The 27,365-nt window shown below is 44.8% G+C and overlaps 1 protein-coding gene across 1 annotated transcript; it reads right to left on the reverse strand.

Moving 5' to 3' along the window:
• Window positions 1–1,024: 1,024 nt before the first annotated feature.
• On the reverse strand, window positions 1,025–27,293 carry URM1 (ubiquitin related modifier 1). Its single transcript, XM_075015622.1, has 5 exons — window positions 27,224–27,293; window positions 21,366–21,436; window positions 5,985–6,066; window positions 4,609–4,657; window positions 1,025–3,742 (listed from the first exon to the last, which is right to left on the reverse strand). Exons 1-5 carry the CDS (start codon window positions 27,256–27,258, stop codon window positions 3,674–3,676), a joined length of 306 nt encoding a protein of 101 aa, XP_074871723.1. The 5' UTR covers window positions 27,259–27,293; the 3' UTR covers window positions 1,025–3,673.
• Between the last annotated feature and the right edge of the window lie 72 nt (window positions 27,294–27,365).

Consider the following 27,365-nt stretch of genomic DNA (forward strand, 5'->3'; position numbering starts at 1 on the left):
CGCCAGGGATAGAGCCCAGCCTCGCGCGGAGCCTGCAGAGCCCCTCGGCAGCAGCCACCCGCGAGCGGAACCACGCGCTGCAGGCCGCGGGGAAATGGTGGGGGTGGGGGGCAGCGATTGGCGGCTGCTGCTAAAGCAGAGAGGCCAAGAACAGTCCAGCCCACTGCCCCAAGCGCAGCAGCGAATTCCTGGGCCTCTGACCCAGGCTCCCTCCCGCTGCCAGACCACAGGGGGAGAGGGGAAGGAAGAACTGGGGGGACTTGCAGTCACAACCTGGCGGCAGGCCCCAGCCGTCCGCTGCCGTGTGATTGAAGGAGCAAGGTAGCAACCCCCACCCAGCTACTGCCTCTACTCGGGCAACCCAGAAAACACAAGAGGAAGAACGTACAGTGAGACAAGCAAAATTTCACCCAGCATCAGTGTTCTCCGTAAGCAGCCACCGAGGAGAGATTCAAGCGCCACCCAGCGGCTTAGCAGAGTACTCACAGCCAGCAGCATAGGTTTCTACTGGTTGTCTTGGTGCACATCAAATTTATTCAGAGGGTGGATGGAAAAAATTAGAAGGACCTTACCCAGAATCCAGGCAGGAAAGCTCGGGGTGAAGAGTTATACAGGCCTGTGGCTCAAACTGCTGCTGTGACAGGAACTAGCTATAGCATCTCTCCTCCTTGCGCTCTTCCCCCACCCTGGCATTTCTAACTTCTCTTACACAGAGGGGCAGTTTTTACTACCCCAGGAGTTAATCTTTCCGGGCTGTGTGCACTTTCAAGGTAAGAGTTCCAAGCGAAGAAACTTTTCCTGTGCTGAACGACCAAAAGGGAAATCCAGGGAAAGCCCCACTAAGGTTCCCAGGATAGAAAGGGCTCTGATGCAGGGCTATACAGATCTCTTACCACTAAATCCATTTTAAACCTCTCTTGTTCCCCATATCAACTGTTGTCAGCCAGTTCCTAGATTAATCTAGAATCCTCATGTTTGTCCTCCCTCCTTCACTCAGTGAAAGTAACAGGTAAATTCACACCAAATAAAAATCTTTGGCCTGTTTAATTCACTGTGGTAGCATGGCAGCATCAGCCACTGAAGCTGATTTGACACAGGCCAGTGACTAATTTTATTCCCCAATATTCAGCGCTCATCACAGAAACATTCATACGTTAATCATCATAACTCCATAGTGGTTTTAGTAATGCAGGCTCAAACCGGGTAAACACCTCTTAGCATAGCCCCTCACTGGAGAGGTCAAACAGTAGTTGGTCTCCCGCTTCCCTTCCATCCCCCAGAATGCAAATGTATTATATGCCACCTACAGAAGGATTCACGTATTGGCTATGTACATTGCCAGCATCAGGCTACAGGCTGTGGTTGTGTGTCAACTGCTACACAACAGCTTAGGAGACCCCCCAACACAGAAGAAGCAGGTAATGGTTAGAGCCCTCACCAAATTCACAGCCATGACATAGACCATTAAGAGACCAGCGGGGCCCTTATCTAAGAGGAAATTGTGCGTGGAAGAAGAGAGAACAGGGTCACAGTACTGCCAGCCAACTGCGAAGGCAGTGCCCTGCCAGCAGCAGCACAGAAGTAAAGGTAGCAATACCTTACCATACGATCCTTCCTTCTGCATTGCTACTAGCAGAGGCTCTGCCTTCAAAGCTGAGCTCCCAGGCAGCTACCACCACTCTCCAGCCACCCAGCTTTGAGAGCAGTACCAATGCCAGCAGCATAGAAGGTTAGCAGTATGCAGCCCCCCCTCCTTCAATACCTTTGAGACCCCTTCACAACTTCTTTTTGGGTTAGGACTCCTATAAATACCACACTGAAACATCAGATTTAAAATAGCTGAAACAAGGTGTACACTTTTTAAAATCCTATGACTATGAAGTTGACCAAACTCGACTATAAATTTTCAAGGGCTGCAGTACTGTTGCAGATGACAGGTATTTGAAAAAGCTTGTGCAATACCAGACTGAATTACATTTGGATGTAATCAGTACAATCTCAGGCTCAAAAAAAGCCCACTGTATGGAAAAGGAGCAGAGTGTACAGTCCTGACAGAGACATCCAGGCAAAGAAACATAGGGGACCAGGACTGGAAGCGGAGGGTTGAGACTATTGTAGCAGACCCAGGAAGATCACTACATATAGAGGAAGCTTAGACTAAGTATACCAAACAAGGGTTCATCCCAGTGGTATCAAGTCAAGTTTTATTTACATTAATTTTGCCTTTTGCCTCGCCTGTACTTTAACTCTGGCCTGGTCAGCAGTTTGGGAGTGGAAGAGGAGGAATCTGAGCCAACCTGCATTTCCAGGAACACTGCTGGAAATCAAACAGCATCCTTACTTTGTTATAACACTGACACTGCCAGCCCACCTCCATATCAGCCACAGCAACAACAGGACTTTCTCAGTAGGTAAAGAACAACTGGAAATCTCACCTTCCTTTTGGGAGTCTGGGGAAAGAGTTTAATGAATGCATCACTTGCTTTTTCAGTATTTTCATTATTGCTTCCAGTATGTTTCAGCCCCTCTCTCTCTCCATGGCTTATCAAAAACAGCTGCAAAAAAGGCCAGATTGGCTGGTGTGGAATTGCTCTGCAGCAAATGCTCCACATCTCCGCTGCTGAAAACCACATGCAATGCAGTTCTTACACTTCTGCTTCCCAGCTCAGAAACAATGTGATTCACTGCACCAGATTTCACAGGCAGAGGACCTGCTTCTTTACCGCCTTGCATGTAGCATAGTTATTTGCACTAGTGTGGGTGCTCCAATCTCATCTGCCTGTGGTTTACACACCTTTGCTCATGTATAGTGTTACGTGCAAAGCATTAGGAAATCAGAATTGTGTTTCACACCCACTTTGCACAGCTGTCGGCAGTAACAGAATGCAGGTGAGTGGAAACCAGGCCCTCAATAGGTGCCTACACTGCAATTAAAAACCTGCAGCTCACCCAGGTTAAAGAGGCTGTTTAACTGCAGTGTAGATGATCAGGCTGAGGCTTCAGCTAGAGCTCTGGAATGCTCCCATCTTGTTGGGTCCTAGAGCCTGAACATCTATACAATTAAACAGCCCCTTAGCTCAGGCCAGCTGCGGGTTTTTAATTGTAGTATAGATATACCCTCTCTGCCACCTCATGTGAGGACACAACTACCAATCTCATCTCCATCTTTCTTAGATTTCATATTGCCTCCTATTTAGTGCTGCGAGGCATTTTGGGATACAGTCCAATGAAAGGCACTCCACCAAATAAATGTCCTATTGTAAGAAACACAGGTATTGCAGCCGAGGTAAAGACTGCTCATGTGTTTTAGGGCAAGGAGCCATAATTTCCCCAGATCTTTCCTCAGCACCCCACACTCCCTTAAAGACACAAGTTTTCAGCACCTGTTCTAGAGCCCTTCCCTCATGGCCTAGGAATAAAGTAACCAGGTGCAGCAGGACTTTCCCATCACCTTGGATGGCAGTCATAAGACTTTAAAAGTAGAACCAAAAGGATGGAAGGAAGTGGCTGAAGCGCATGCCAGGCCAGTCACTGGCATGGGCTTTATTTGTACACCCAATGACAATGCAAATGATTTGCCATTGCTTGTAAGAGAGGCACAGACAGTTCAAGTGATGCGAGGGTTCTTCTCCGTCCGTGTTTTCATTTTGTGTCCTTGGGTCTTCCAAAAATCTTAACCACCGTGCAATGTCGAGATGAAAACCACATTATCCTGGTCCTGGAGTTTATATTCCAGCTCGCCCTGCAGGTTGAGAAATAATGAGAAATAGTTTAATAAACATTTCCAAACAGAAGTGACTAAAGAAAAACAGCTCATAACAAATGCGAGAGCACCAAGGACTACGGGAAAGTGGGAAACCCCAGCTTTAGTCCTAAGAAAGGTGAGGCGGGATAGACAGGAGAGGAAGCAGACATTCACTGTCATGGGGATGTGCCACTCTCTGGGCTGAGTTATATCAGCAGACAAGCTAGTGCGTATTTATGGCATGCCTGTGATGGTGGGCTGGAAGGGGAAGACATCACGCTGTTTGCACAGGCCACATCCCCAATCCGCAGTTGCACTCACCACGCTTACAATGCCCAAGGACATGAAAAATCCACATGGTCTTGAGAGCACTAGGTTGATGGAAAAATTCTTTTGTTGCTTTAAGGGTAGGACGATATGTTGGGTAGCAAAAGCCTCTAGGGGCCACCTCTGCATCTCCTCTTGGTTCACCTGGGCATGAGCTTAGGCAAAACACAGGGCCTTTACCTCCCATGGACTCTTCCTCTTATAATCAATGGTTCTCACAATTGCTCAAGGCTGTGAAACCACGTTGTTTCCCCACTAAGCAAGTGGTTATCTCAAGCATGAAGAAGAGACCAACTCAACTCTAGAGGACTGTGGCCACAGCTGAAGGTCAGGGAGTGTGGTTGGTGTTTGGGGGAACGAATGGTGGTTGAGCCTCAGAAGCTTAGATGAAGGCTCCAGGCCTTAAAACAGCCACAGCCAGTACAACACAGAGGAACTCATTACTAGCTTGGAGGCAAGAATCTGGAAGAGCTTCCCCAAGAATGACCACAAATAAGGCTGAACACCAACAAAAATAAAACTGAAGTAGCACAAACCATAAGTTCCCAGTCTGCATCATTGATGAGCACCAAAATTCCTGGCCGCCTGCAGAACACAGAGAAGTTGTCAGGAAACAGGACTGCGAAAAGCTGCAAAGAGTTAGCACCCCTGGCTGTTCAAAAAGCAGATCACAGGCAGGACTGTCTATAAAGCTGATGTGAAAAAGGAATCACAGCACAGAGGTGGAAATAGGCACAGGCGGTGCCCTTTCTAGATCAAATAAAGGGAAAATGAGATTGATCCCAGAGCTCATTTGAATCCAAAGGCACAGTTTGGAGAAGACTCTGAAATGACTACATTTCAATACAATACAGAAAAGCCAAGTAATTAAAACCCATGCACTGCAATCCAGTGCAGAGAGATCATTTCAGAGCTTAGGGAAGCAATTGTAGTGCCCCTGCTAAAGGTTGTAAACACCCAGGATCAACTCAGAGCTTCTGATTAGAGGCAAAGGGATTCCCCTTCTTTGATCTTCTGTGTCCTGCAATTGTCTCTCCTGCTACCAGGAGACCTGGCACATGCTTCAGCTCACAGAGACCGGTAAGGAATGTTAAACACCCAACCTCCACTCTGCATCTGGGAGCCGCCTGCACAGCACATCGTGCTCCATTTCTTCTGGCTTTTTTCCATGAGATTGACCCCATTTTAAAAATAAAATAAATTTCCCAGCAGATCTATTTGTTGTTGCTTCTCACAGTGACAGATACAGGTCCAGTGATGTGAACAGACACTGCACAATGCAACACTGAATCACCACCTGGAACTGAGGGATTGTCTATGTGCTACAAGCTCAACCCTGCAATCTACATGCAATGCCAGTACTCTAGGTGACCGGGAAGGGAAAGAAGCCATGAGTGGCCCTCCTTCAGAAGTGGGGACTTTGTGCTGTGGGTCGTGAGGAGACAGACATATTGTGGAATTGGGTTAAGCTTCGGTCCAAGTGCTAATATTCTCACAGACAGACCTGGTAAAGAGATCTGCTCCCCAATTTGGGTAATTCTCTAGAATAATAACCCATCCTCCCTCCACCACATGACTAGTTTGCACTTGCATAGTCCCAAGGAAAACAATGTCCTTTCCAAAGAAAGCCTCCTATCCCTCTCATGGGGTAGTATTTATCCCCATTTTACAGATGGGAATAATGAGGCACAGAGAAGATAAGTGATCTGCCTTTGGTCATGCTGCAAGACAGTGGCAGAGCTGACCCTCTTTCCCTATTCACGAGTATTCTCTTCCTTGCCATTCCTTTTAGCATGTGCCACATTTCAATGGATATAACCTTCTTCCCACCACACCAGCAATAAGATACATGTCTGGGCACGGGGACTGCAGACAGGAAAACGTGAGCAAAGTCTTTTGCATCTGTACTTACACTGTGTCCCCCTGAATAAATAATTCTGGTCTCTCTTTTAATAGATTCTCTTTGATCCACTTTAGCAGGTTTCTGATGTCCCCTGAAAGGAGAAAGGGGGGGACAGTTTATTCACTATTGTTTCACAGGAGTTCAAATACCAGGGCTCCAGCCCTCGCCTCCCAGTTAGCAGAGATGTCATGCTCCTCTTGGGACAAAGGATAAATGATGGAACTTGTGCTCTCAGCCGCCTGTCTGGTCACAAGATGGCTCCCATCAGCCTGTCTGGTCACAACCATGACTCGGGGTCGTCACTGGAAGAACAGAAAGGATCCTCAAAAACCCACAGTCCTTCATCAGGAAGGAGCATCTCCGTTGTGAGGAGGATTTGCACGCTCACCACCCCGATGCAGGGTTGGCTGGAGGTGCATTTCAGATCACAGAAAATGCAAAAAAAAAAATAAAAAAATCCAGAGTTAATAGAACACAAATCCAACATTTACATTACAAACTTTACATCTTTACAATTAAAACAACACAAGTGTGAAGATGATGAATTCAGTAGTCTCAACGAGGATTACATAAGAAGCCAAGTTTGAAACTTCTAGAGTTGGTTGACTGAAGGAAGTACTTGGAAATGAATTGAAACGCACGCTGAAAATGTCTCACTTTCTCTCTTCTCCCCAACGAAATGGCAGCTGAACTCAAAAATGGCTGAACTGATTTCACTCAAGTCTAAAAATATTCACGGAAGAAAGCCATGGGTACTTGCATAGCCTGTAAAAATTTGTTTAAGAAATTCAGGGGGAAACTAACAAGCGGGTTAGAATTCAACACTCACTGCCAGTCACCTGGAAACACACGTGCAGGATACAAACAGGATGACATTTACAAGGGTGGGGCGCAGCATGATCAGCTGCTGGGTCTCAGGCTCATCTAGCTCATTAAAAGTATTCAAATATGACTGGTTTAATGTATTAAAGATTTTACATTCTGCATACTTATTTTCTTACGCATGCCAAAAGTGTTTTTTTTTTTCTTCAGATGAACATAACTGTCAGTTTGGATTACATTAGACAGGCCAGGGAGGTCATGCTAATTGCAGGGACGAAAAGTGGGGCCCAACGTAAAAAGTCTGCTCACCCCTGCACTATGGCAAGGGAGCTCCACAGGAGATGCAAGCTTGCGGCGCCTCTGAACGCCAGGGCCAGGATGTCAGAAGACAGACACTTCTGAAGGTTTAGACATTTGAAAACATAAGCCCCACACAGTCATTGAGACAGGCAAGATATATTCACATCCATAAACAGACATGACAGCGGTAGGCACTGGCTATGGCAATTCCACTCATGCCATCTGTGATGTTCTTTGCCATCACACCTCTGCTACCCCACTACATCCCCACACACTTGATTTCTTTGATAGCTTCTTTATTAAAGCTCAACCTTTATCTTTCTATCTTAGTAGGTGACAGGAAGGATTTGTCTTCACGTAAAAGGAGGAGGAGACACCACTAGCGGGTTTTTATAGTAACAATTCAACGTTGTGAGGCAAAAACAATTTCTTTGGTGATAGCATCAGTTAATTTCCTATTGTAGGGGTGAGAAGCGTCAGAGAGAGAATAATCCATTACAGAGTTTGGAGAAGCTGACAAATTACAATGAGGAGTTCTCCTGCATTTGCTTCTATATTTCACTGTTCCACAGTTGACTTCATCATTCAGAATCTACAATCAGTTAGTCTCCCAGGACTCCTTTAAAGAACCTTTCGAAAGACCCAAAAGAGCTTTTTTTATTTCAAAGGCACAAGGAAATGTTCCCAGTACACAAATCCACCTATCAGATATTGGATTTTGAACCCGGCTCTAGCTGAATCAAAGGCAATAATGCAACGTATTTACACATCTCTCATGGCATTGTAAGCCATACTTAGTCACTTTAAAAAAATATTTCACAACCTTCCTTTACAGGCTGAGCTAAGAGACTATTTTTGGTACACTTGTCGCATGATTGGTCCATGAAATAAATACCCTTGTAATGGGGTGACTCAGTCTGTGCACTGTGTCAGCACATTGTGTTGTGCCGTCAGGGAAGCTCCCTGGAATAGATCTTTGTTTCTTGAGAGTAAACCTACATAAAGATAGGGGCTTTCTTTCACTTCTGGCACATCTGTCACTCTCCCGTATGAGCAGTAAACTCTGCTCAGCTTTACAAACGTGTAAGACAGTTGCAGTGAAGGGAAATACGCTTCCTTACAATATATGGGGATTTTTTTCCCCCTGGGAAGGTATGCGTGCTCTAGGATTTCTTCCATTTTCCTTTGTGACCTTGTGTTGCTGGATTCCTCTAGAGCAGTGGTTCTCAACCAGGTGTAGGCATACCTTGGAGGTATGCAGAGCTCTTCCAAAGGGTACATTAACAGTGTTTCTCAACCTTTTGCTATGAATTAAAAAATGGACCTATTTTATGTTCATCTAATTTTATTTATCTTATCCTAAGTACAATGGCAAGTTTATTACCTATAGGCAATTTCTTCCAACCAACCTGTTATGGTTAAGTTGTTTAAACAGATGTGTTACAATGGCAAAAGAAAATTGTGGGTCTGAAAACTATGGATACTGGTTATACTTATATTTTTTTAAAGGGGTACTTTATAAAAATGTTGAGAAACACTGCTCTAGTGTACCTCAGTGCCACTGCTTTAGACAACCAGAGGGGATTACTTAGAGAACACCAAGCCATGCTACCTCCCAAAATGGTGCTCTCTGTCACGAAGGAAAGATCAGTCTCATGGCAGCACACTAGATGAGCAGCTAGGGTCAGCACGGAGATTTCTTTCCACTGAAATACAGCTTAGAGAAGTTTAGTTTAGCATCATAGAATATGCTATTCTCCAAGGTGATCGCTTCCTTGGAGGCAGTGAACGACAGACAGAAAGCAAAAGGGGCTGGTCAGTCAATCACTAGCTAAAACACAAGCAAACTACGTCGACTTCCACGGAAAAATGCTTCTGTACATTTACAGCCCTCAGGGTCTCACCCCCAAACTGTTGTTCTCCATCACTGTGATATGACAGCTAGGGAGTGAGAAGGAAAAACACCCCTACCGGAAAAGAAAATGATCCCCCTCATTGCAACGGTATGAAGGGTCTTATACTTTTGTGCCCTAGTATAAGTGCATTGCTCACAAGTATGAGGTGGATAAAATATGACTCTGCTTTGATGGATTAAACAGCTTCCTACTCTAGGGCCTGTCAGGACAGATCATTTAAACATTAGCAGACTACATCAGAGTTGGCAATTTCCCACGAAAAGCTAGTTTAGGGCAGGGCATCAGTAAACACCAGCTTAAAACGTGAAACTAGGAAAAATAATTCCATCAGCATCCAGCAAGTACAGAACGAATCTTTTCATACTTTGGACACAGCCATTCAGAACTGAGGAAGCGGCTTGGTCTACCCACTATATCACAGTAGGTCTTTTGCATGGCCAAAGGGATTGGTAGTCAGCAACTCCACACGTCTCCGACTGCCTAATGCCTCAAGCCTGCAGTTCTGCATTATTGTTTTCACAATATATCTTTTTTTTTTTTTTACTTTTATTTACATAATATTAAAAACAAATTTGAAGCATGACGACATGTTTCACTTCCCTGTGAAGATACTGAACCAAAATGTGCAGACGTTCTAATGTTCAGGGTTGGAATTGCATTTGAGACCCACTGCAGTTTTGCTTTTTTATTTGTACAATCCTAAATTAAAACTATGAATCTGCCTTTTGGAACCATGATTTGAATATGTATCTATGCCTAAGTGCAAAGCAGAGTATATTAGTTTTTAAAATAGGAAGTGCCTTAACTGGGAGTAAGTAGTTTTTCCCAGGGCAGTAAAACAAAAAAAAACCTAACCACTTGACTGGTATAAGCCACACCATCTCTTCACTGACTCAGCTGGACAGAGGATAGCCATCTAGAAGGGAAGGATAGGTCAGTGGTTTGAGCCTCGGCCTACTAAACCCAGGATTGAGAGTTCAGCCCTTGAGGGGGCCATTTAGGGATCTGGGGCAAGCAGGAGAAAAAAAAAGATGGTGCTTTTGGTCCTGCCAAGAAGGCAGGATACTGGACTTGATGACCTCCTGAGGTCCCTTCCAGCTCTGAGATGTGTATCTCCATATTTAAAAAAAATTAAGAAGCTTGCAGTGGGAGGCAGCTGGCCTATTTCAAGACCATCAGAAGATTCCTGACATTCCATAATAAATACATTTTCAGGCCTATCTGGATGAGCTATTACAGAGCCCAAAAAACCACACCCTCACATAGAAGAGTGCTCACACCACCACCTCCCTGACAAGTGAAATTAATGCAACCCCATGTCCTTAGCCTCTGTTTGCCAAAACTGGAAGTGGACAACAGGGGATGGATTACTTGATGATTCCCTGTTCTATTCATTTCTGCTAAGGGACTTGGCATTGGCCACCGATGAAAGACAGGATACTGGGCTGGATGGACCATTGGTCTGACCCGTTATGGCCCTTATTATGCAATGTCTTCTCCATTATGTTTTGAATATCCTCCTGGACCCAAAGGGCAATGTAAGCTCTCACACTTTCTCCAGGTCTCATCTCACCACTCACTCACTCCTTTCAGCTGTTCTTCCAGCACTGAATTCTGCTGCTACTCCCATATTCATCTTCAAGAATGAAAAATGACCAGATCCAAAGATCCAAGCACAGCTAAAATACAAAATCTGAATAAAAATACTTAGACTGTTAGGTCTTTTGGGCAGGGACGACTGACTGTTCTGTGTTTGTACAGCACCTAGTACCCTGGTACACTCGGGTCCTGGTCTGTGACTGGAGGTCCTGGACTCTACTACAAAAAGCAATGAGTACAACTTCAGCTTTTATTACTGCACCCCTCACTCTTCGTTACACCAGGCTGTGCTGTGTGTAACTTTGTAAGATCCTTAGGTAAAGGACCAGTTTGTCTGTAAAGCACCACGTAAACATATGGTTGTGTAGAGACAGCAAATCTGAAGGAAAACCATTGAAACTGACCACCCCCTCCTGTCCACTGCCAAGCTGAATCCTGGGTCCCAGTTTTATACTTCATCTAAACTGCTTCCGAAAGTTGACCCAGATCATCAGGAGTTTAATATTTACAAAAGTGCAATATCAGGACGCACGCTGCCCTGTGGAGAGGACAGAGCATACGTTTGGAGTAATGGCACCTCTATGCTGCGCACTGAGCATACAGTAAAAATCAGCTTCGTAAGTAGGGAACTGGATGACTCGGACTTGGGAGGAGAACCTTGATCTGTTTTCGTTTAGGTCGCCCCGTCAAACGCAGCCCATTTCAAAAAGCGATCAATACCGGTTACCATCACACGGCCTCAGTGAAATTTTGGTAGCTTCAGTCCAGTTCCCAAAAACATATCAGACCATAGAGCCCACCCTAATTGCTGACAATGTAGCCAGTCAGTGCTGATCTCAGTAGACATGCCCAGGACCGACTGGGCCATGAACACTTAACTACCCCCTGACCTCCAAGGAGGTTTCTGCAATTTGGGGTTGAAGCACCAGGGTGAGGCATCCTCCTGTTCTGTGGATGGAGATCTCCGTCTCCAGGGCTGCCAATGCAGTGCCTTTCACCAGCACGGCAGTCACAGGAACATGCTGAAGTTAACAGAAAAGCCCAGAGAAAAAGGAAAAAAACCCAAGGCAAGTCAACTGACCTTTCCAGTGTGTCATGGGAGCTGAAAGCCATAGGCCCACTGCATGCGCCAGCACAGCCCAATGGGAATGAACAGCTCCTCCAAAACACGCATATTTTCAGTGACACACAATCAATGGCTTGTCAGACAACTGGACAGGATGCACGAGCTGCAGCGAGTGTGTACCCCAATCCAGGATCATTTTCAATGCACACAAGCTACACCATAAACATCCCAGAACATGGCTGAAAGATCGGCCTGGCCCCCCCCCACTTGATCTCCTTTCAAACCATCCAAAATCTGATCTGTCATATCTAACTTTTCTTTCAGGAAGAATCAGCTAAGAATCCTCTTACGGAAAGTGATTTGGGACTCTATTTTAGTGTTGCCTTCCACACATGCATGAGTGCCTCTGCACCCTCAAAACCATAGCTGAAACGCACAGATTTTTCCCAGCTCAACAAGGCCTCCTGGGCCTCCCGGATTCATCAGTGATAGCTCAGCAGTGAGCACACTCACCGTAAGCAGAGAGAAAACATTCATGGCAGCCAGGTGCCTGGAATAAGAAACATGGGGCCAGCTTTACCTGGCTGAGGAGATTTTGCAGTGAAAACATGCAGAAACCCAAACGCTGCCCTGAGACACACTGACTGATCTTGCGCTAACACAATAGAAGTGAATGCGAACACACAGCCCTGCCGCTAACAAAGCAGCTGTACTAACACACAGAGGGCTGTGTGTCATTGGCAGATTTACACACAAATACAATGTACATATGCGTCTCCGCACACACCCCTGCACGCCCCTCACGCATTAACAAGCAGATGCACGATTCAACCTTCCCCCTAGGGTTTTCAGAGGATGTATTTCCAGTAATATCCTTATCTTGGGTGCAGAACAGGAAGATTACTTTAGGGAAAAACAGGGTATTTTTAAGGCTCAGACACTGGAAAGTTCTTCTCTGGTTTGTAACAAATAAGCTGTATGCAGCCTTGCTCACTGAGGGATCAGTGCAGCAACACCACAGCCCTTTTTCTCCAGCCGCCTTGCAGACATCGCCCTCTGCGGTACCATTTCTCTGACCCAGAATAGGATTGTTTACCATATTGACCAGGGCGAAGCATCAATTTGTAGAGGTCACTAACTCTGGCCAAACTCCGTCCCGCCCTGCGTTCTAAGCCGCTGGCCTGTAACCATGACAAAGTCCTCGCTTTGCACGCCTCTCCCATCACTACTCCCTCTGCTTGGATGGGAAGAGAACTTGTAACCCTTGCCAGGTTAGGTGGCTTATCTTTCAAATATAAAGCCCAACATCTTCAAAACTGCGCCATTCAGCCAGGTGAGCGCCTTGCTCGTTCTACTGAATTCGAATGAGCACAAGGGCCACATTACAAAAGGACCCGATTTAAAAAAAAAAAAAAAAAAAAAAGTGGGGGGGCACGACAGGTTCCTAACCCTCATTAATGTGCAAAATGAATCTACAAAGCAGATGGAGGATACCATAAGCTGCAGCAGAGGTCCTGGAATGGCTGATAAGCAGCTCAGAGGCAAAAGGGTTAACTCTGGCTGCATCACACCAGAAGCACTACAAAGGTTCAGCTGCAGAGATGCAGCAATGCTTCCGGTGAAGAGTGGGGGGCAACCTGTGGCCCAGTGGGATTCTATGTGTGGCCTGCGAGACATTTTGTTGACCGTAGCCCACATGCAGGGTTGCCAGATTCTGCAGGTTTCTGCCTGTGAAGGCTTTTTTGTTACTGGTATTACTAAAGTGACATGCACGTAAGGCAAGGACATGCGTGCAATCAGCAAGTGCCTCGCTTCACCACAGACAGAGCACCACTACGGTTCAGTCAGCACACCTTGCAAATTCTACATACGCAAATGCAGTTAGCAAAACTACTTCTTGGTCATGACAACCTTCCAGCCCATGGAGATGAAGGAGGGCCACTCAGGTGGCCCACTTGCTAGTCTAGATTTCCTATCACTGCTCTAGGTGGAGAGGCAAGAGCTCTCCAGTGAGCTTAATTACTTTGCCTGTCATGAGAGGCAGCAGCCACAAGAGGCTCTCCCGCCGACTAGTGCCGTCTCCACTGGTGCTTATGTCTGTGACTTCCTTCACTCAGGGATGCACCCAAGTTAAGTTCTAATGTAGAACAGGTCTCCGAGGCAGGGCAGGTGACTGAACACGGACCGCAGCGAGGCTAAGAGAAGTCTGGGATTTGTTTTCACAGACTTCTGAGCCATTTCTGGCATGTATAGAAATAAAAGACTCTTTTGGATTCTCTTCACAGAGAGCTTTGATGACTTTGGTCAGGCACCCCACCTCTGTGTTCTCTATTCGCTTGTGTGTTTAAGAGGAGAATGTTTGAGTCCCGGGTTCTTCTACCAATCACCCCACAGAGTCTTTAGTTAACAATCTCTTTCCCACCACAATAATTTTAACAGAAGGGAGGGCCCACATCAGTGCTTCCTCCATTTCCTCTTATCCTTTTGTTAGGATGGAGAACATCAGTCTGGGGACCTGCATTTCAGATGAGTTCTGGGAGCCCTGTCAGTCATCAAAGGACATGTGTACCATGGGATTTTCTTTTGTCTGGTCTTAGAAACTAGAAGGCAGCACTCAGATCTGGAATCTCACATTTCTTCTAGTTCACTGGTAGGGAGATCACAAGATCAAGGGATCTTCAGTCCCATTGGGTGGAAGTGCTTCCATCCATTCTGGTCATCTCCAAAGGAACCCTGTTCTGAACCTCTGTATTACTCTAACCCCACCACACTGCCAAAAGACAGTTTCTAATCTTACAGCACCCTGTGCTATTGTCATTTCAGACTTCTGAATCAACACCACTGCACTAAAAGCTGTCTTTTTATTAGGATCATTAGTATGGCACATGGGCCAGACTTGTTCAAAAAGGGAAAGGGCTAAGGAGAGTCTTACACAAGAGAGAGAGAGAGGGAGGAAGAGAGAGAGAGACAATAGGTGATGATTCTATTCTACAGACAGAGAAGGCTGGATTAGGAATCACAAAAGTTAGAAATGAAGACCAGTTTACAGGGCTAAATTTCTCTCTACAAATGAACAATTATTCCCAAAGGAGGATTATTTAGTGCTTCACCCAATCTAGCTTTAAAGGGCCCAGGGAAAGTGGTGCTTCCTCCCCATTCAAAGGAAGATTATGCTATCATTCACACAGTTAGAAATTTGTTTTTACTAATTGCCTATATTCCCATTTTCTTAATTGCATCCTATCAGCCCATGTTATACAATACTGCATCACCCCAATTAACCTCTTCTCAAAACAGAGAGGTGGGTGTGCCACCCTAGTCACAGATACCTCCATCTAGTTATCCATTCATCTATTCTGCACCACCTGGAATTGCTGATGGTTAATTTGTGTCAGCCGCTCAGGTAAAGTCCCTGCCAGTTCAAAGAAAGTGCTACTAAATGAAGACAGAAAGTCCATTTTAAACCCTTTGTGGAAATGAACATTCCTCTTACATGCATTTCCCTGACTGTATTGGGAAAGAAGTGAGAGGGGAGAAACCTAACCATTAACACTCCAGCGTAAGTGGAATCACACATCCAAGACCTATGGAGGAATGTCACTACTAAGACTACAGGGAGATCCCTCTGGTTCACACTCCCACTGCCAGCAACCATTCATACAGAAGCCTGTGGAAGGATTCCCATGGTACATATTCACTCTGGCACTGCCAGGTGGGCAAGACAGCTTCCTGCCCTGAACTCTCCCCCTCTTCCCATCGCCTTTATGATCTAGTGATTTTTTTTTTTTTTTTATGGCTGGGATAAGTTATTCTTCTCCTCCAGTCCTACGTCTCATTCCATTGCTTTTATGACTTTATTCCTCTGCAATACAAAACCACACTAGTATCTGTGCCAGTTCCTGCTTCTCTTTTTCAGAAGTTACTTCGCCAAGGTTATATTTCCAAACACAGCAAGGACCATTTAAACCAATTCCTCCCACCCGTCAGACCCTGCCCAGCCCAGCCCAGCCAGTCCCACAGAAACACCAACCTCCTCAACATTACTTGAAAGGGGAAAAGAAAGAGCGTGAATGGGGGAAGGGGAGGAAGATTTACAACTGAATGGAGGTAAGAATGGAGCAGTTTGTGGGATAAAGGGGCTGCAGAAGGAGCTTTACAGATGTGCAGAGGGACGGCAGCTCATTGTTTAATTAAGCAGAAAGTGGCTCTTTTGAAAAGCAATTTTGCACAGGAGCTCTGAGCTCAGCAAACAGCTCCTGTGAGTGAGGGCAAGAGGAGAAAGGAACAGCTGGCACCGTGAACCGTGTGAAATGCATGCTAAGCAGTTTAAAGGGCCAGGAACCTCCTCATCAGCCTATGCTCTGCTGCCATCCTTTAAACAGTGTCATGACAGCAAATACTACCAAGAGAAAAGGAGTGAGGGGTGGGGGCTGGGCAGCTGGGGATAGAAAGGTTATCCTAATAGGTGCCTGTGCAGGAACACTCTGGCTGGGAAGGACAGAAAAGCCAGGCTTTATCATCAGAGGGACTGGTCTCACAGAAGAGAGCTGGGTGTCTTTGGGCATGGGAAGTTCCTTCGACAATGAGTTTGGATTAATCAGATCCATGGCAGAAGGTTAAAGCAGCTCCCATTAGACTATGACTAGTAGGAAGGCACTGAGGTGACTCCTGCAAGAGTTTTAAATTTTTCCGTCTTTCCTTCTAATATCTAACACCTACAAAGGAATTCACTCAGTCATTCAACTCCCTTAGGAAAGACACATCCACTTCCCTGGGACAACTGCCAGGAAATACTGTGTATGAGCGATTCAACAGGGAAGATGGCACAACTAGGCAGAACAGATTAAGGGCAGATTACAGTATGGTCTACCATGGTAGAGGATGTATCAACAAGAGATGGTAAACCAGTTGACTGGTCAAATAATATCCTAGGCAGCTGCCTACTATTTTCCCATGTTCAAATATTGTCACACATTCAAACAAGAAAGCCATGATGTAGGGGGCAGTCTACCTTTTTATTAAATCACGGTGTCATTATTTAGAACAATTTTACTGAATTTTTCCCATTTTTCAACGTTAAAATAACTGAGTTAATTACAATCATCTTGTAATTAGGCCAAAGTAGCCAAGGCTAAGCCTAAGCCTAAACCTAATGGAGACCACAAAACCTTACTCATTTTTGTACTGTTGGCACTATTCTAAAAGGTCATCGCTTTAAATACTTGGCTGGTCAATTAACAAATTCTTTCTGGACTCCTCAAATGCCTAACGCTAAAATTACAATGACTGACCTGATATGTTCTTCCCTGATGTAACAGATTTAGCCGTGCAGACTAGCTTTGAAAGAGGGGCCTGGGAGTCAGGATTCCCAAATTCTAATTCTACTTCTACACTAACATGAGAAATGTGCCCTGGTAAGTCACGCTGCCTCTGTGCTACAGTGTTTCCATCAGCAAATAGGTACTTTAGCTAGCATGTTAGGGCGCTGCAGAGAAGAGAATATTCACACAGTATTTTGAAGATGGAAAGCACCATAGCAGGTGGCTTGGAAGAACTGGCTTTTAATTGTAAAAGGAGACAATTTACTTGGCATTGTTCAGGCTCTTAATGTTGGGTTTCTGGAGGAAACGCAATGAAAATGTACATGCGTCATTTAAATCACTGCTCTGGGATGGAGTTCGAGGTATGCAGGCTGGCCAGAGGAGGAAGAACTACCTCTGCCCTCTGTCACAACAGCAGGCTGGGGCCAGGTGAGAGAAACTGCTCCACAATCACTGCAGCTCCAGTGAGCACATTTGGGGAGGGGTGCACGGCCCCTGGCTGGTGCAGGTGCAGGTTCATCTGCCCCATGCGCTTCCCAGCCAGAGTGAGGAATGCAGCAAACTATGCACTTTTCCCATGCTCCCTGACAGAAGGGAGCAGCCAGCAATGTTCCTATATGAATCGGGGAGAGCGGGAAGCTTCCACCCCTCCACCCCCGCCTCCCTAAAAGGTGCCTGGGGGTGGGAGGCTCAGGGCTGAGGCAGTCTTGGACAGGGGGCAGGTGTGGCAGGGCACCCACAGCCAGGCCCTTCTACTTGCCTGGTGATTCTGTCTCTTTTCTGTATGGTTTTATGAGACGCAATCCCATTCCTGGTACATCCGTACTTTTAACTTGCAATAACAGTAAACTGTACACCAAATTTGGTGGTCCTCGCTCTCACCATTTAGGAGCAGCTCTTGAAGACACTCACTCGGAGACTCTTTCAAACATACAGTAGATTTCCATGGATTATGTCAAGTATTATTTATTTTTTTTAAGTTGACAGAACCTTGTCCTGCCAGAAATACGCAAAAAATTAATTTAAAAAGATTTACAGAGAAATTTGGATTAATCAACTCAGCAATAAAATCATCCCAAAGTACTGATTTCCTCACGACTGTCCAGTATCACTACTATTATTTTGCACATGTAGATTACTGATACCATCTTGTATGCTCAATTCTAGCTATGTTCCTTGCACTTAGGGACCACACTTGGGTCTGACTGTCCCCTTGTGGACCGTATCTCAACCATTCATGCTTTAGGGTAGAGCCCTGCTTGGATGAAAATTTCTACTTGCAGAAGGAAATAGGTATCCACTGATCTGCAGGGCTCTACTTCTAGGATACACTACGGTCAAAGGAGAGGAACGTGGTAGCGCCACTTCCAGAAGCCAGTGCCCACTCCAGCAACTCGTACTGACCATGTGGCTGTACCACCCCCAACCCCAATGCCAGCCATGTCTCCTGTCTGAGGTTGTAGTCTCGCTGGGGCAGTACACTGCTTGGCCGTGAGGAGGTGTCACCATGAGGCACTAGCTCTTGAGAGCAGCCGAACCATGTTCCTCCCCTTTGCATTTTTTCCTCTTATCCTGAGAGATAGAGCCCCTCTTCTGACATGATGCGCAACTTTAATTCCCATCAGTTTCAACAGAAGTGAAGAGCACTTGCAGGACCACGCACACGGACTGTACATCCCTGGAAGCATTTCCCATTTCAGATAGCACCACGCACAGGCTAACTCAGCACATCCATTAGTTTCACTTTCCCCCCTCTCGCAAAATAGTGATTAACAAGGGATTTGTCCCATAAGAAATTTTGAGTAAATAGGCAAAAATACATATGATTACGGGATCTGTGGTTACGTAGAAGCTTCAGGCTGATCATTACTGTATGCTATCCACACCTGGAACTTCTGCTCCAAAAGCACAAACTCCTGCCACTTATAGGAAAAAAAAAACTTCATTATCCTTTGCTGTGCAGGACCTCTGATACAAAGTTGAACTGCTCCAAGCACAACAGCCAGAGCCTCTTCAATCAGCTGAGCATATTAGAGCCAGTGGCCTGAGCAGAGTGTTTCTAGTTATTCTTAGCTGACATAACATCACTGATTTGATGGCTACGGTCTGAAGAAGTGGGTCTGTCCCACGAAAACTCACCTAATAAATTATTTTGCTAGTCTTTGCTACTTGACTGCTTTTTGTTTTGATAGTATATAGACTAGCATGGCTCCCCCTCTGTTACTGATTTGAACCTGTGACTCTTCTGCAGGGTTTAAATGATGCTATTTTCCCACCCTTCCAACAGAGACAATTAAATCATCATGACCACAGACAAATTCAGCCCTTGTAAATCCAAGTGGGGTGGAGGAAGGACCTCAGACGTCACTAGCAGCAGAATTCATACAATGCTCTATTTGATTGCGGAAGCACTTGGATAAATAAATGATTGTGGTTTGTTTCAGGAGGATGCTGTCAAACACATTTTCATAGTTTTAAATTCAGGTTTTCTCCTCTTTATGCTCCATAGTTTCTAATAGCGCCTTCAATGCCTGAAATTAATATGTACTTTCCAAGTCAATTTAATCTTCTCTCCATATGAGAGGGATCTCCTTGGCCAACCTCTCCCAACTAGCAATGTTTTTATGCGGAATAAGTCAGCAACGCACTAGCTCTTTTAGTTCCTCTTTATCAATGAGCTTTTCAAAACTGTCTGCACAACTTTGGGACAAAGGCTCTCATTTAACTTGTGTTCATCTTTCGGCCCGGCACTGCAGCACCTGAGAAAGATATAATATGGTCCTACTTAGAGTATGGTGCCATGTACACACACACACAGAGATTTTTTTTGATTTTTTTTAAGATGATCCTCTGGGGTAATGTGCTAAAATCCCAATGAATCCCAGATAGCAGACAGCTGCTGCCATCCACAGCCTGCTGTAGTCTCATTTGCAGATCCCTCCCATCTGCCCTCCTTAACCTCCTCCAGACCTCTTCCTTCTGGCCAGTTAACACAAGAGAAGGGAGGAAAATGTTCATGCATACATTAGCCAGGTTTAGAATCCCACCACATTTTCACCTAGTGCCTAGGATCCAAAAAACAGCATGTGATAATTTCACCAATTAAAACAAATAAACCAATTTTTTGTAATTCGGAGAACATTACCTAGGTCAAATGCAGAGCAAGGACTATTTTATTTGTGCAGTGGGGCCGACAGCCACCATGGCAAGTGATGGGAGGGAGCATGGGGGAGGGAGGGGCGCTCCATGCCTCCGGAAGAGGTTGAGCTAACTGCAGTCAGCCCTTAGTGTCACCTGGGAGCACGGATCTAGGCCCATACTCCTCTTCTTCCCTGCCAGCCTTCAGAGGCTGCACAGAGCAACAGAGTGATGCTCCTGAGGCATGTCAAAGAGGCCCAGAGCTCCCAGCTGCCACTGTTGATACTGCAGCAGCAGCCAGCAGCTCCAGGCCCCAATGCAGTTATCCCCCGGCCACCTCCCTTGGCAGGCCTGTATTCATTTACACATCCTTACATATTTGTTCATCTAGGACACACACCCACATCTGGGTGCTACATAAAGGGCTTGTCTTCTTCGACGGGGTATGGTAATCAGCTCCAGCGGGAATAGCAATGAGGTGTTGCGATGAATATGCAGTACCTCATTAGGCTAATTCTCACCGTGGCAACTTCGAAGTATCCGCCATGCCACATAGCCGTGGGCACTTTGAAGTACCCGCGCAACTTCTAAGTGTCCTTACTCTCATAAAGTTTGTTTCCAGCCACCAGGCCTGGCTCTCAGTGTTCTGTGCTGTTATTTAGCTCTAATTTACCCCTAAATGTCTTCTAAGAGCCCAGTAAGCAGGGGAAGCATTGGTTATGCTTCCAGAAAATATGACCTCCCGTTGTCCGGCAAATTCTCTCAACAGGTCCCAAGGGTGCTGGATTAGAGAGGTTCAACTTGTATATTGAGTTGTTTTAAACTTAAAATCTAAGACTGCGATATTCCTATAAAAGCACAGAAATAACTGGCTAACAGGCAGCTTTGTGGACTAACCAAGGAGAACAGATTTCATTAAAATATTTAGAGGTTACTGTGGATTAACAGTATTCAGGTGACAGGGTAACAGTCTTTGGAGAAAGGGTCGCACTTTGTGGTTGTCTGGAGGATGGGAAAGGTGGTCAGTCTATTTATATGTTGTATTTACTTTGAGGGTTAACTATTGTCTGCCAGGCTACCCGATCAATAACAGCAAGGCTGACGCTGCTTGAAACCACATTGATTCCAGTGGTAAACTGAATAACTGCTGTACAAACAGACTCTCCTTTTCACAGGCATTTCGTTTGCTGTCATTCTTTCAACTTACTTGAAAAGCTCTAATACTCACAAGGCTCTGGTTGACAGGGCAAGGTCACCTGATGCTTTTTAATGCCATCAAACAAGAGCTCTGCTCCCCCTCTGAAATAAAAAGAGAACAAACAACTCATCCTGTGTTTTATTTTCAAGTGACAGAAATTAGGGGGGGAGGATAGTTTACAATGCAGAAATACAGAGAGAAAACAAAATGGCACTGATTACGTTTTGAGTAGGACCATTTCCTGTCTTTGTCTATTTGGACCATAAGGACTATGGAGCAGCAACTCTCTCTTACTATTAGTTATTTCTGTAGCTAACTACAGACACGCTGTGAAAGGCACTGTACAAAGAAACAGGACAGAAAGATGTCAGCTCTTTGAGGTAGGGCCCAATCTGCCAGCACAGTACCTAGCATAACGAGGCCTCAACCTCAGCTAGGGCCTCTAGACAATGCTGAAATGCAAATATATTATAAACTCACATGCTCTAATACCTTGCCCTTCTAGAACACTTATCTAAGGACCTCTAAGTACTTTACCAACCTCAAACCTCATAACACTCTGTGGAATAATTATACCCCCATTTTACAGATGGGAAGAACAAATCATGCAAGTCAGAGACAGAGACAAGAGGATATTTCTGGAGCCCTGACGGCTCCCTCTGGTCTAACTTGGGCAAATACTGGTCCATGAGCTGGATCTGGTCCACCAGGGTTACACCCTGGTAAGCCCCCACCTCTATAATTTACCTACGCATCCATAGGTATTGGACAATTGCAGCTCTTGCTGGCTTCGGATTGCTGTTCATGGCCAATGGGAGTGGTGGCAAGTGGGCATGAACAGTGATCCACACCCAAAGAGAGCTGCAATCACCGGATATCTGTGCCTCTGCAGGTACATATAGCCGCAGCTGCCAGCAAGAAATAACTCTGGCAGGCTGCAGCTTTTTATTGCCCTCCCCTGGTCAAACTGCTACACAACTCACAGGCCCAAGGACTACAGCAGAAACATATGGCAACGTGAGTAGCAAGCAAAACATGGGACTCCACATGCAAGTTGTACAAAATACCACTCACCACGTTATCCACCTTCTGCACTTGATTGCAGTTGAAGAGGCTAAATGCCAAACTTATTTCTGTAACTTAGACTCCAACCACTTCTGCTGCTGCTATAGCAAACTAGCCACGTTATTCTGAAAATATATTTACTGTTCAAGCCAACTCGCCACACCCAACTCGCCAAATAGCCACGTATGGCTGGTGGCTAGCATGTTGTACACCATGGGTCTAGATCAGTAATCAGCAACCCCCAGCCCATCAGAAAGGCTATGATAAGGCAAAGAAAATCCTAAAGCCTATTCTGGCCAGTCCAGATTTTGACAAGGTGTTTGAACTGTACACAAGCATGGGAGTGGTACTAAGGATCCTATTGCTTTCCTAAGTAAAAAACCTGACCCCGGGGAACAGAATTCCTCTGTCATAGAAACCAAATGTTACGGAATAGTGTGAGCAATCAAGCAGCGAAAGCCTTACTTATTCAACAGGAAGTTTAGGGTCCTAACAGCCCACTCTCTGTTGGTATGGCTACACAGAACAAAAGGTATCAACTCCAGACTGTGACTCAGGCATCTAGCATTGCGTGAATAAGACATGAAATCTGTACATATTAAAAGGCAAAGGAAATATGGTGGCAGTTGCACTGTCCAGGCAAGAGGGCATACAGATTAGACAGAGGCTGATCTTACTACATTAATAATGTAAAAAGGGAGGTGTGACCCAGTGATCCACTCGATGTCAACTGACAGAAGAGATGCACTGAATTTTCCAGGGATTTACTGGGTCTGGTATATGCATAAAAATTTACCAAAGGGAAACATGTACGGTGTCTCCCAAGAGCCAATAACTTATTGGTCATCATAGTCAATGAAAAATGTATGGACAGGGAATAGTTAAGACATGATATAGCTATAGTGAAAATTATGTTCTTAAAGCCTTGAAGTTAAAAGCAGGTCACCAGTTAGTGACAGGCCTTCAACATATTTTGTTCAGGCAACGGGCAGGATATGCTTCTCCCTCTTTTTCTCTCTCTGATCAGGTGTACAGTGCACTCTTTTTATTACAATGGAGAATAACTTATATTATTGAGCCTAATATCAGTCAAAAGATTGCAAAGTACAAGAGCAGAGAGCTGCAGAGGGGGAAAAAAAACACAAAACAGCAGAAGACACCTCCATACTGGTGCACAAAAGAAAATTCACTCTGCACACGGGTGGGAAAAATTAGAGGGAACATTAATAGTGAGTTATACCCCCTGCCTCCCGAATGCTTCATGGAAATGATGAACTGTCAACATATTCTCTGTCTTATGAAACACAGTGAAAACCAATACAGCTGGAAAACAGTAACAACTCTGGGAGAGTTAAACTTCCCTTGAAAGGAAAGTACCTTGTTAATGAAATCTAGACTCTAGACTAGGTATTATGATTTTATTTGATATGTAACTATGTTTCCAATACTTTTGCTTGCTACTTCTCTAACCACTATTTTTTTGCTGCCAAAAAATCACTTTTGCTTATTTTCACTACAAACCTAAGTGCTAGGCCACTTCAAAGGTAGAGCTGTGCGCTAAGGGGTAACTAGCAAGCTGAGGGATGCTGTTTCTTTGTGAACAGTGAAACTGTGACTATCCATTGGGACGGGCTGGACACCCCAGGAAGACTCAGAGATTAGCAATAGGTACTCTCCCAGAAGTCAGAGAGTACCTACTGCTAACCTGCTATAGGACAGCATAGACTATGCAGGCTAAGAAGGAGAGCGCTCATATTGTGAGTGAAGTCAGGGAATCGACTCTAGGCAGACACAGGCAAGGCTTCCTCATGCTCAGGGTAGGTATTAGCAAGGTGCTTCACAATCGAGGAATCAGGAAGAGTCACAGGATTAAACAAGTGCAATATATGACAATACTTACTACTAACTTAGTTCTGCTTCATAAGGGCAACAACTTAAGAACTAAGTGCCCAAATAAAGATTTAGTCGCTTATGTATGAAATTTGATTTTCACGAATTGTGAGCAATCTGCAGCTCCCACTGAACTCATGGGAACTTAGCTGGTTCCTCATTAATTTTGGAAATAAAATAATTAAGTCATTTAAACCACTAAATCCTTACAAAATTAATTTTGAGGACACACTTTTTACAATCTTGGCATGAGTCATCCTGCCTGAAGTATAAGTAGTAGTGGAAGCTTATGCCTCATCAGTAGCTGAATTCAGAAGATATTGATGAATCCCTCATCAAAACAGGTTCATAAAAACTACCAAACTTTATGCAGATATCATTTAACCCTTGGAAAGATTCTATATATTAAATACAGGAAATATTTGATAACTTTTTGCTATTTAGGTGTACAAATATAAGTCATTGCTACTTTTGCATTTCTTACGTCACCTGACAATTGCCTAAAAATGTATTGCAAAAGCAAACCAGAGACTAATTATTTTTGATATTATTCACCATGTGACTGAGTCCCTTTAAATCCAATATCTATAAATGTCACATTAGGAGTTTTTCTTGGCTCTGTTACAGAAGAGCACAACAGAATCTTTGTTACCCTCTCAGCAGTGCTACTTATATGCAATGACACTCCTGAAGACTGCACTGTTGGTGTTCTTCCACCGGCTCACAAAAAATGGAAGCAGCAATTATTAACTTTAGCTGAGATCCTTGTAAGAGAACAAGTCACAGTAATTATATGAAAAACATTTTTATGTAATGAAAACAAGGTCACACTGTTACTGTAGAAATGGAGATGGTGAAATAAGGTCCTTCTGTAATGCACTAGTTGTGGAGAACTCAGCTGTGATTTACACATAGAGAGCTCATTTATGCATTTCCAAGGGAAGCAAAAATGCTTCTCATTTTGAGAAAACTATGAGAGTCACTGCAGCTGGAAGTGGGGAAAGATTGAGGAAGGGCCTTTTACAGAGAAGGGCATTTAAAGGGTTATGAAGGATGTGTGTGTCTAGGAATGGGGGAAATTAAGCAAACTCTTTTAGCTTTTCTCAGTAAAAAAGACTTGGTCTTACATTTTAAGCCAAGACAAATGTTTTCATAAATATTGTTTGTAAGTTTTCAATTTAAAACAACCTGTTTTAAAAATTTAAGTTTCTAACATCTAGCAACCCATTACACCAATGAGAACCTAACAATTAATGTGATCATAAATAAAGTGAAGATAAAATTACTGGCTTATTTTGTCTGAGTTGCTAGAATTGCAGAAAGCAAAGAACATAAATCACGAAAAACAAAGTTACAAAAATTATTTCAATTTTAATAATTTACCAGACTAAAGGTAAAGGGAATGATTTAAAATTTATTTTTGACATTCACAATGGGATAATTCATCAGTAGGAAAAAAATGTCTCCTCCATTGTTCAGTGAATGAGGAACATGGGTTTTTTCTAAGATGAGTGCCTCTCAGTAATTCTGCCTGTCACCTGTAGGATCAAATAAACTATGGCATTAAGCAAAACAAAAAAGAAACACTTTGGGGCAAAAGTAGCAATCTACTGAACTAAGACCTCATCTGTACCACCAGCATCCAACACTTCCCATTATTGTGGATGCTGTACTTTGATATAGTCCTAGAGCTCTTACAAGACCGAGGACTTTATAAACAGTGAGAGACAGTAAATAGTACACAAGAGCATACCACACTAAATGGGAGGTAGAATATAGTGACCAACAGACAAGCTTGTCATTAACACAGAAAAGAAGAACAGAGTAAATATTAAGAAACCCTGAAACCTCAATACTGGTACTTGCTGAGTCTTCTTTTAAATTAAATTGTAAATATGTCTGAACAAGTTGTGTCTTCTGTGTTTCTACAGAACCAAGATCAAAGGATGCCTTTTTGCACTATGACATTTGGAACAGTTTTTGTAAAACAAGTTGCCTCATCTCCATAAATTTGTCCTTTTACCGCCAAAGCATAACAGAAGTCCTAAATTTTCTGAAAACTCTGGATATTCATACACTGGATTGAATGGACTTCATCTATTCCTGAAACTCCAGTGCAGCTCTCAAACCAGGTTCTCTGATTGATTAATACAAACCAAATCCCATCCTGGCCTCGTTTTGGACCCCTTTTAACACACATTTTAAAGTCCCTCTTTCTTGCAATGACCTTATATGTAGTTCACTAAGTTATTTAGAACTCTTCTAATGAAAGCTGCCCCACCTAGAACGCATTCCCTGAAACTAACTGTTTGAAACACACACAAATGCTGGGTCCAGAATACCACCTTGCACCCAAACAGCAGAACAGGCAGTCTGTAATTTCCTCTCATTCCCATTGTGAAAAGCTTTCTAGCCTGTGCACCAGTGCAGTGACCACACACGCAACCTTAGCCCTGCAAAACCCGCTCGCCCCCGTTTCTCTTACCCAAACAGCATAATCAATGATCACTTCTAGTGCGCGCCCCCGTTCTACTGCCCTGTTCTCAGGCCCTAGATTATAAGCGCCCCAAACCTTTGCTCTCCTGCACCATCACCAGAGTCCCACAATCACGCCACGTGGTGCCGTCTTTTTCCCCCCAAATCCTCACACTTCCTCCACCCGCTCCCACGATCCGCCTAGGCCCCCAGACCTCCTTGCCAAGGCCCCTGGCCTCGCCTTCGGCCATTCACGGCCCCCAGCACCAACCTGTTCCCGCCCTCTCCCGCCAGCTTCGGGCTCATCCGGCTCTAGGTCTGCGCCCAGTCAGTGTGTCCCAGCACCCCCCAGTCCCGCTCCCACTGCCGCGGGCCCCGAGCGCCCATACTCCACAAGCACCGCCAAAACCCCCTATTCCAGTCCCCTCCTTGCAGCCCGGTCTGTGCCCCGCACTCACCCGAACTCCACCACCAGGGACACGGGCGCCGCCATACTGAGGGAGGGGAAACAACGCTGCTCAACCCGGAAGTGTATCCTCACTTCCGGAAACATCAGGTTGCCTAGCAGCCGCTGTGGTGCTGCCTATGAGGGCGGGGATC

This window comes from Carettochelys insculpta, chromosome 21, assembly GCF_033958435.1.
Source record: "Carettochelys insculpta isolate YL-2023 chromosome 21, ASM3395843v1, whole genome shotgun sequence".
Taxonomy (NCBI): domain Eukaryota; kingdom Metazoa; phylum Chordata; order Testudines; family Carettochelyidae; genus Carettochelys; species Carettochelys insculpta.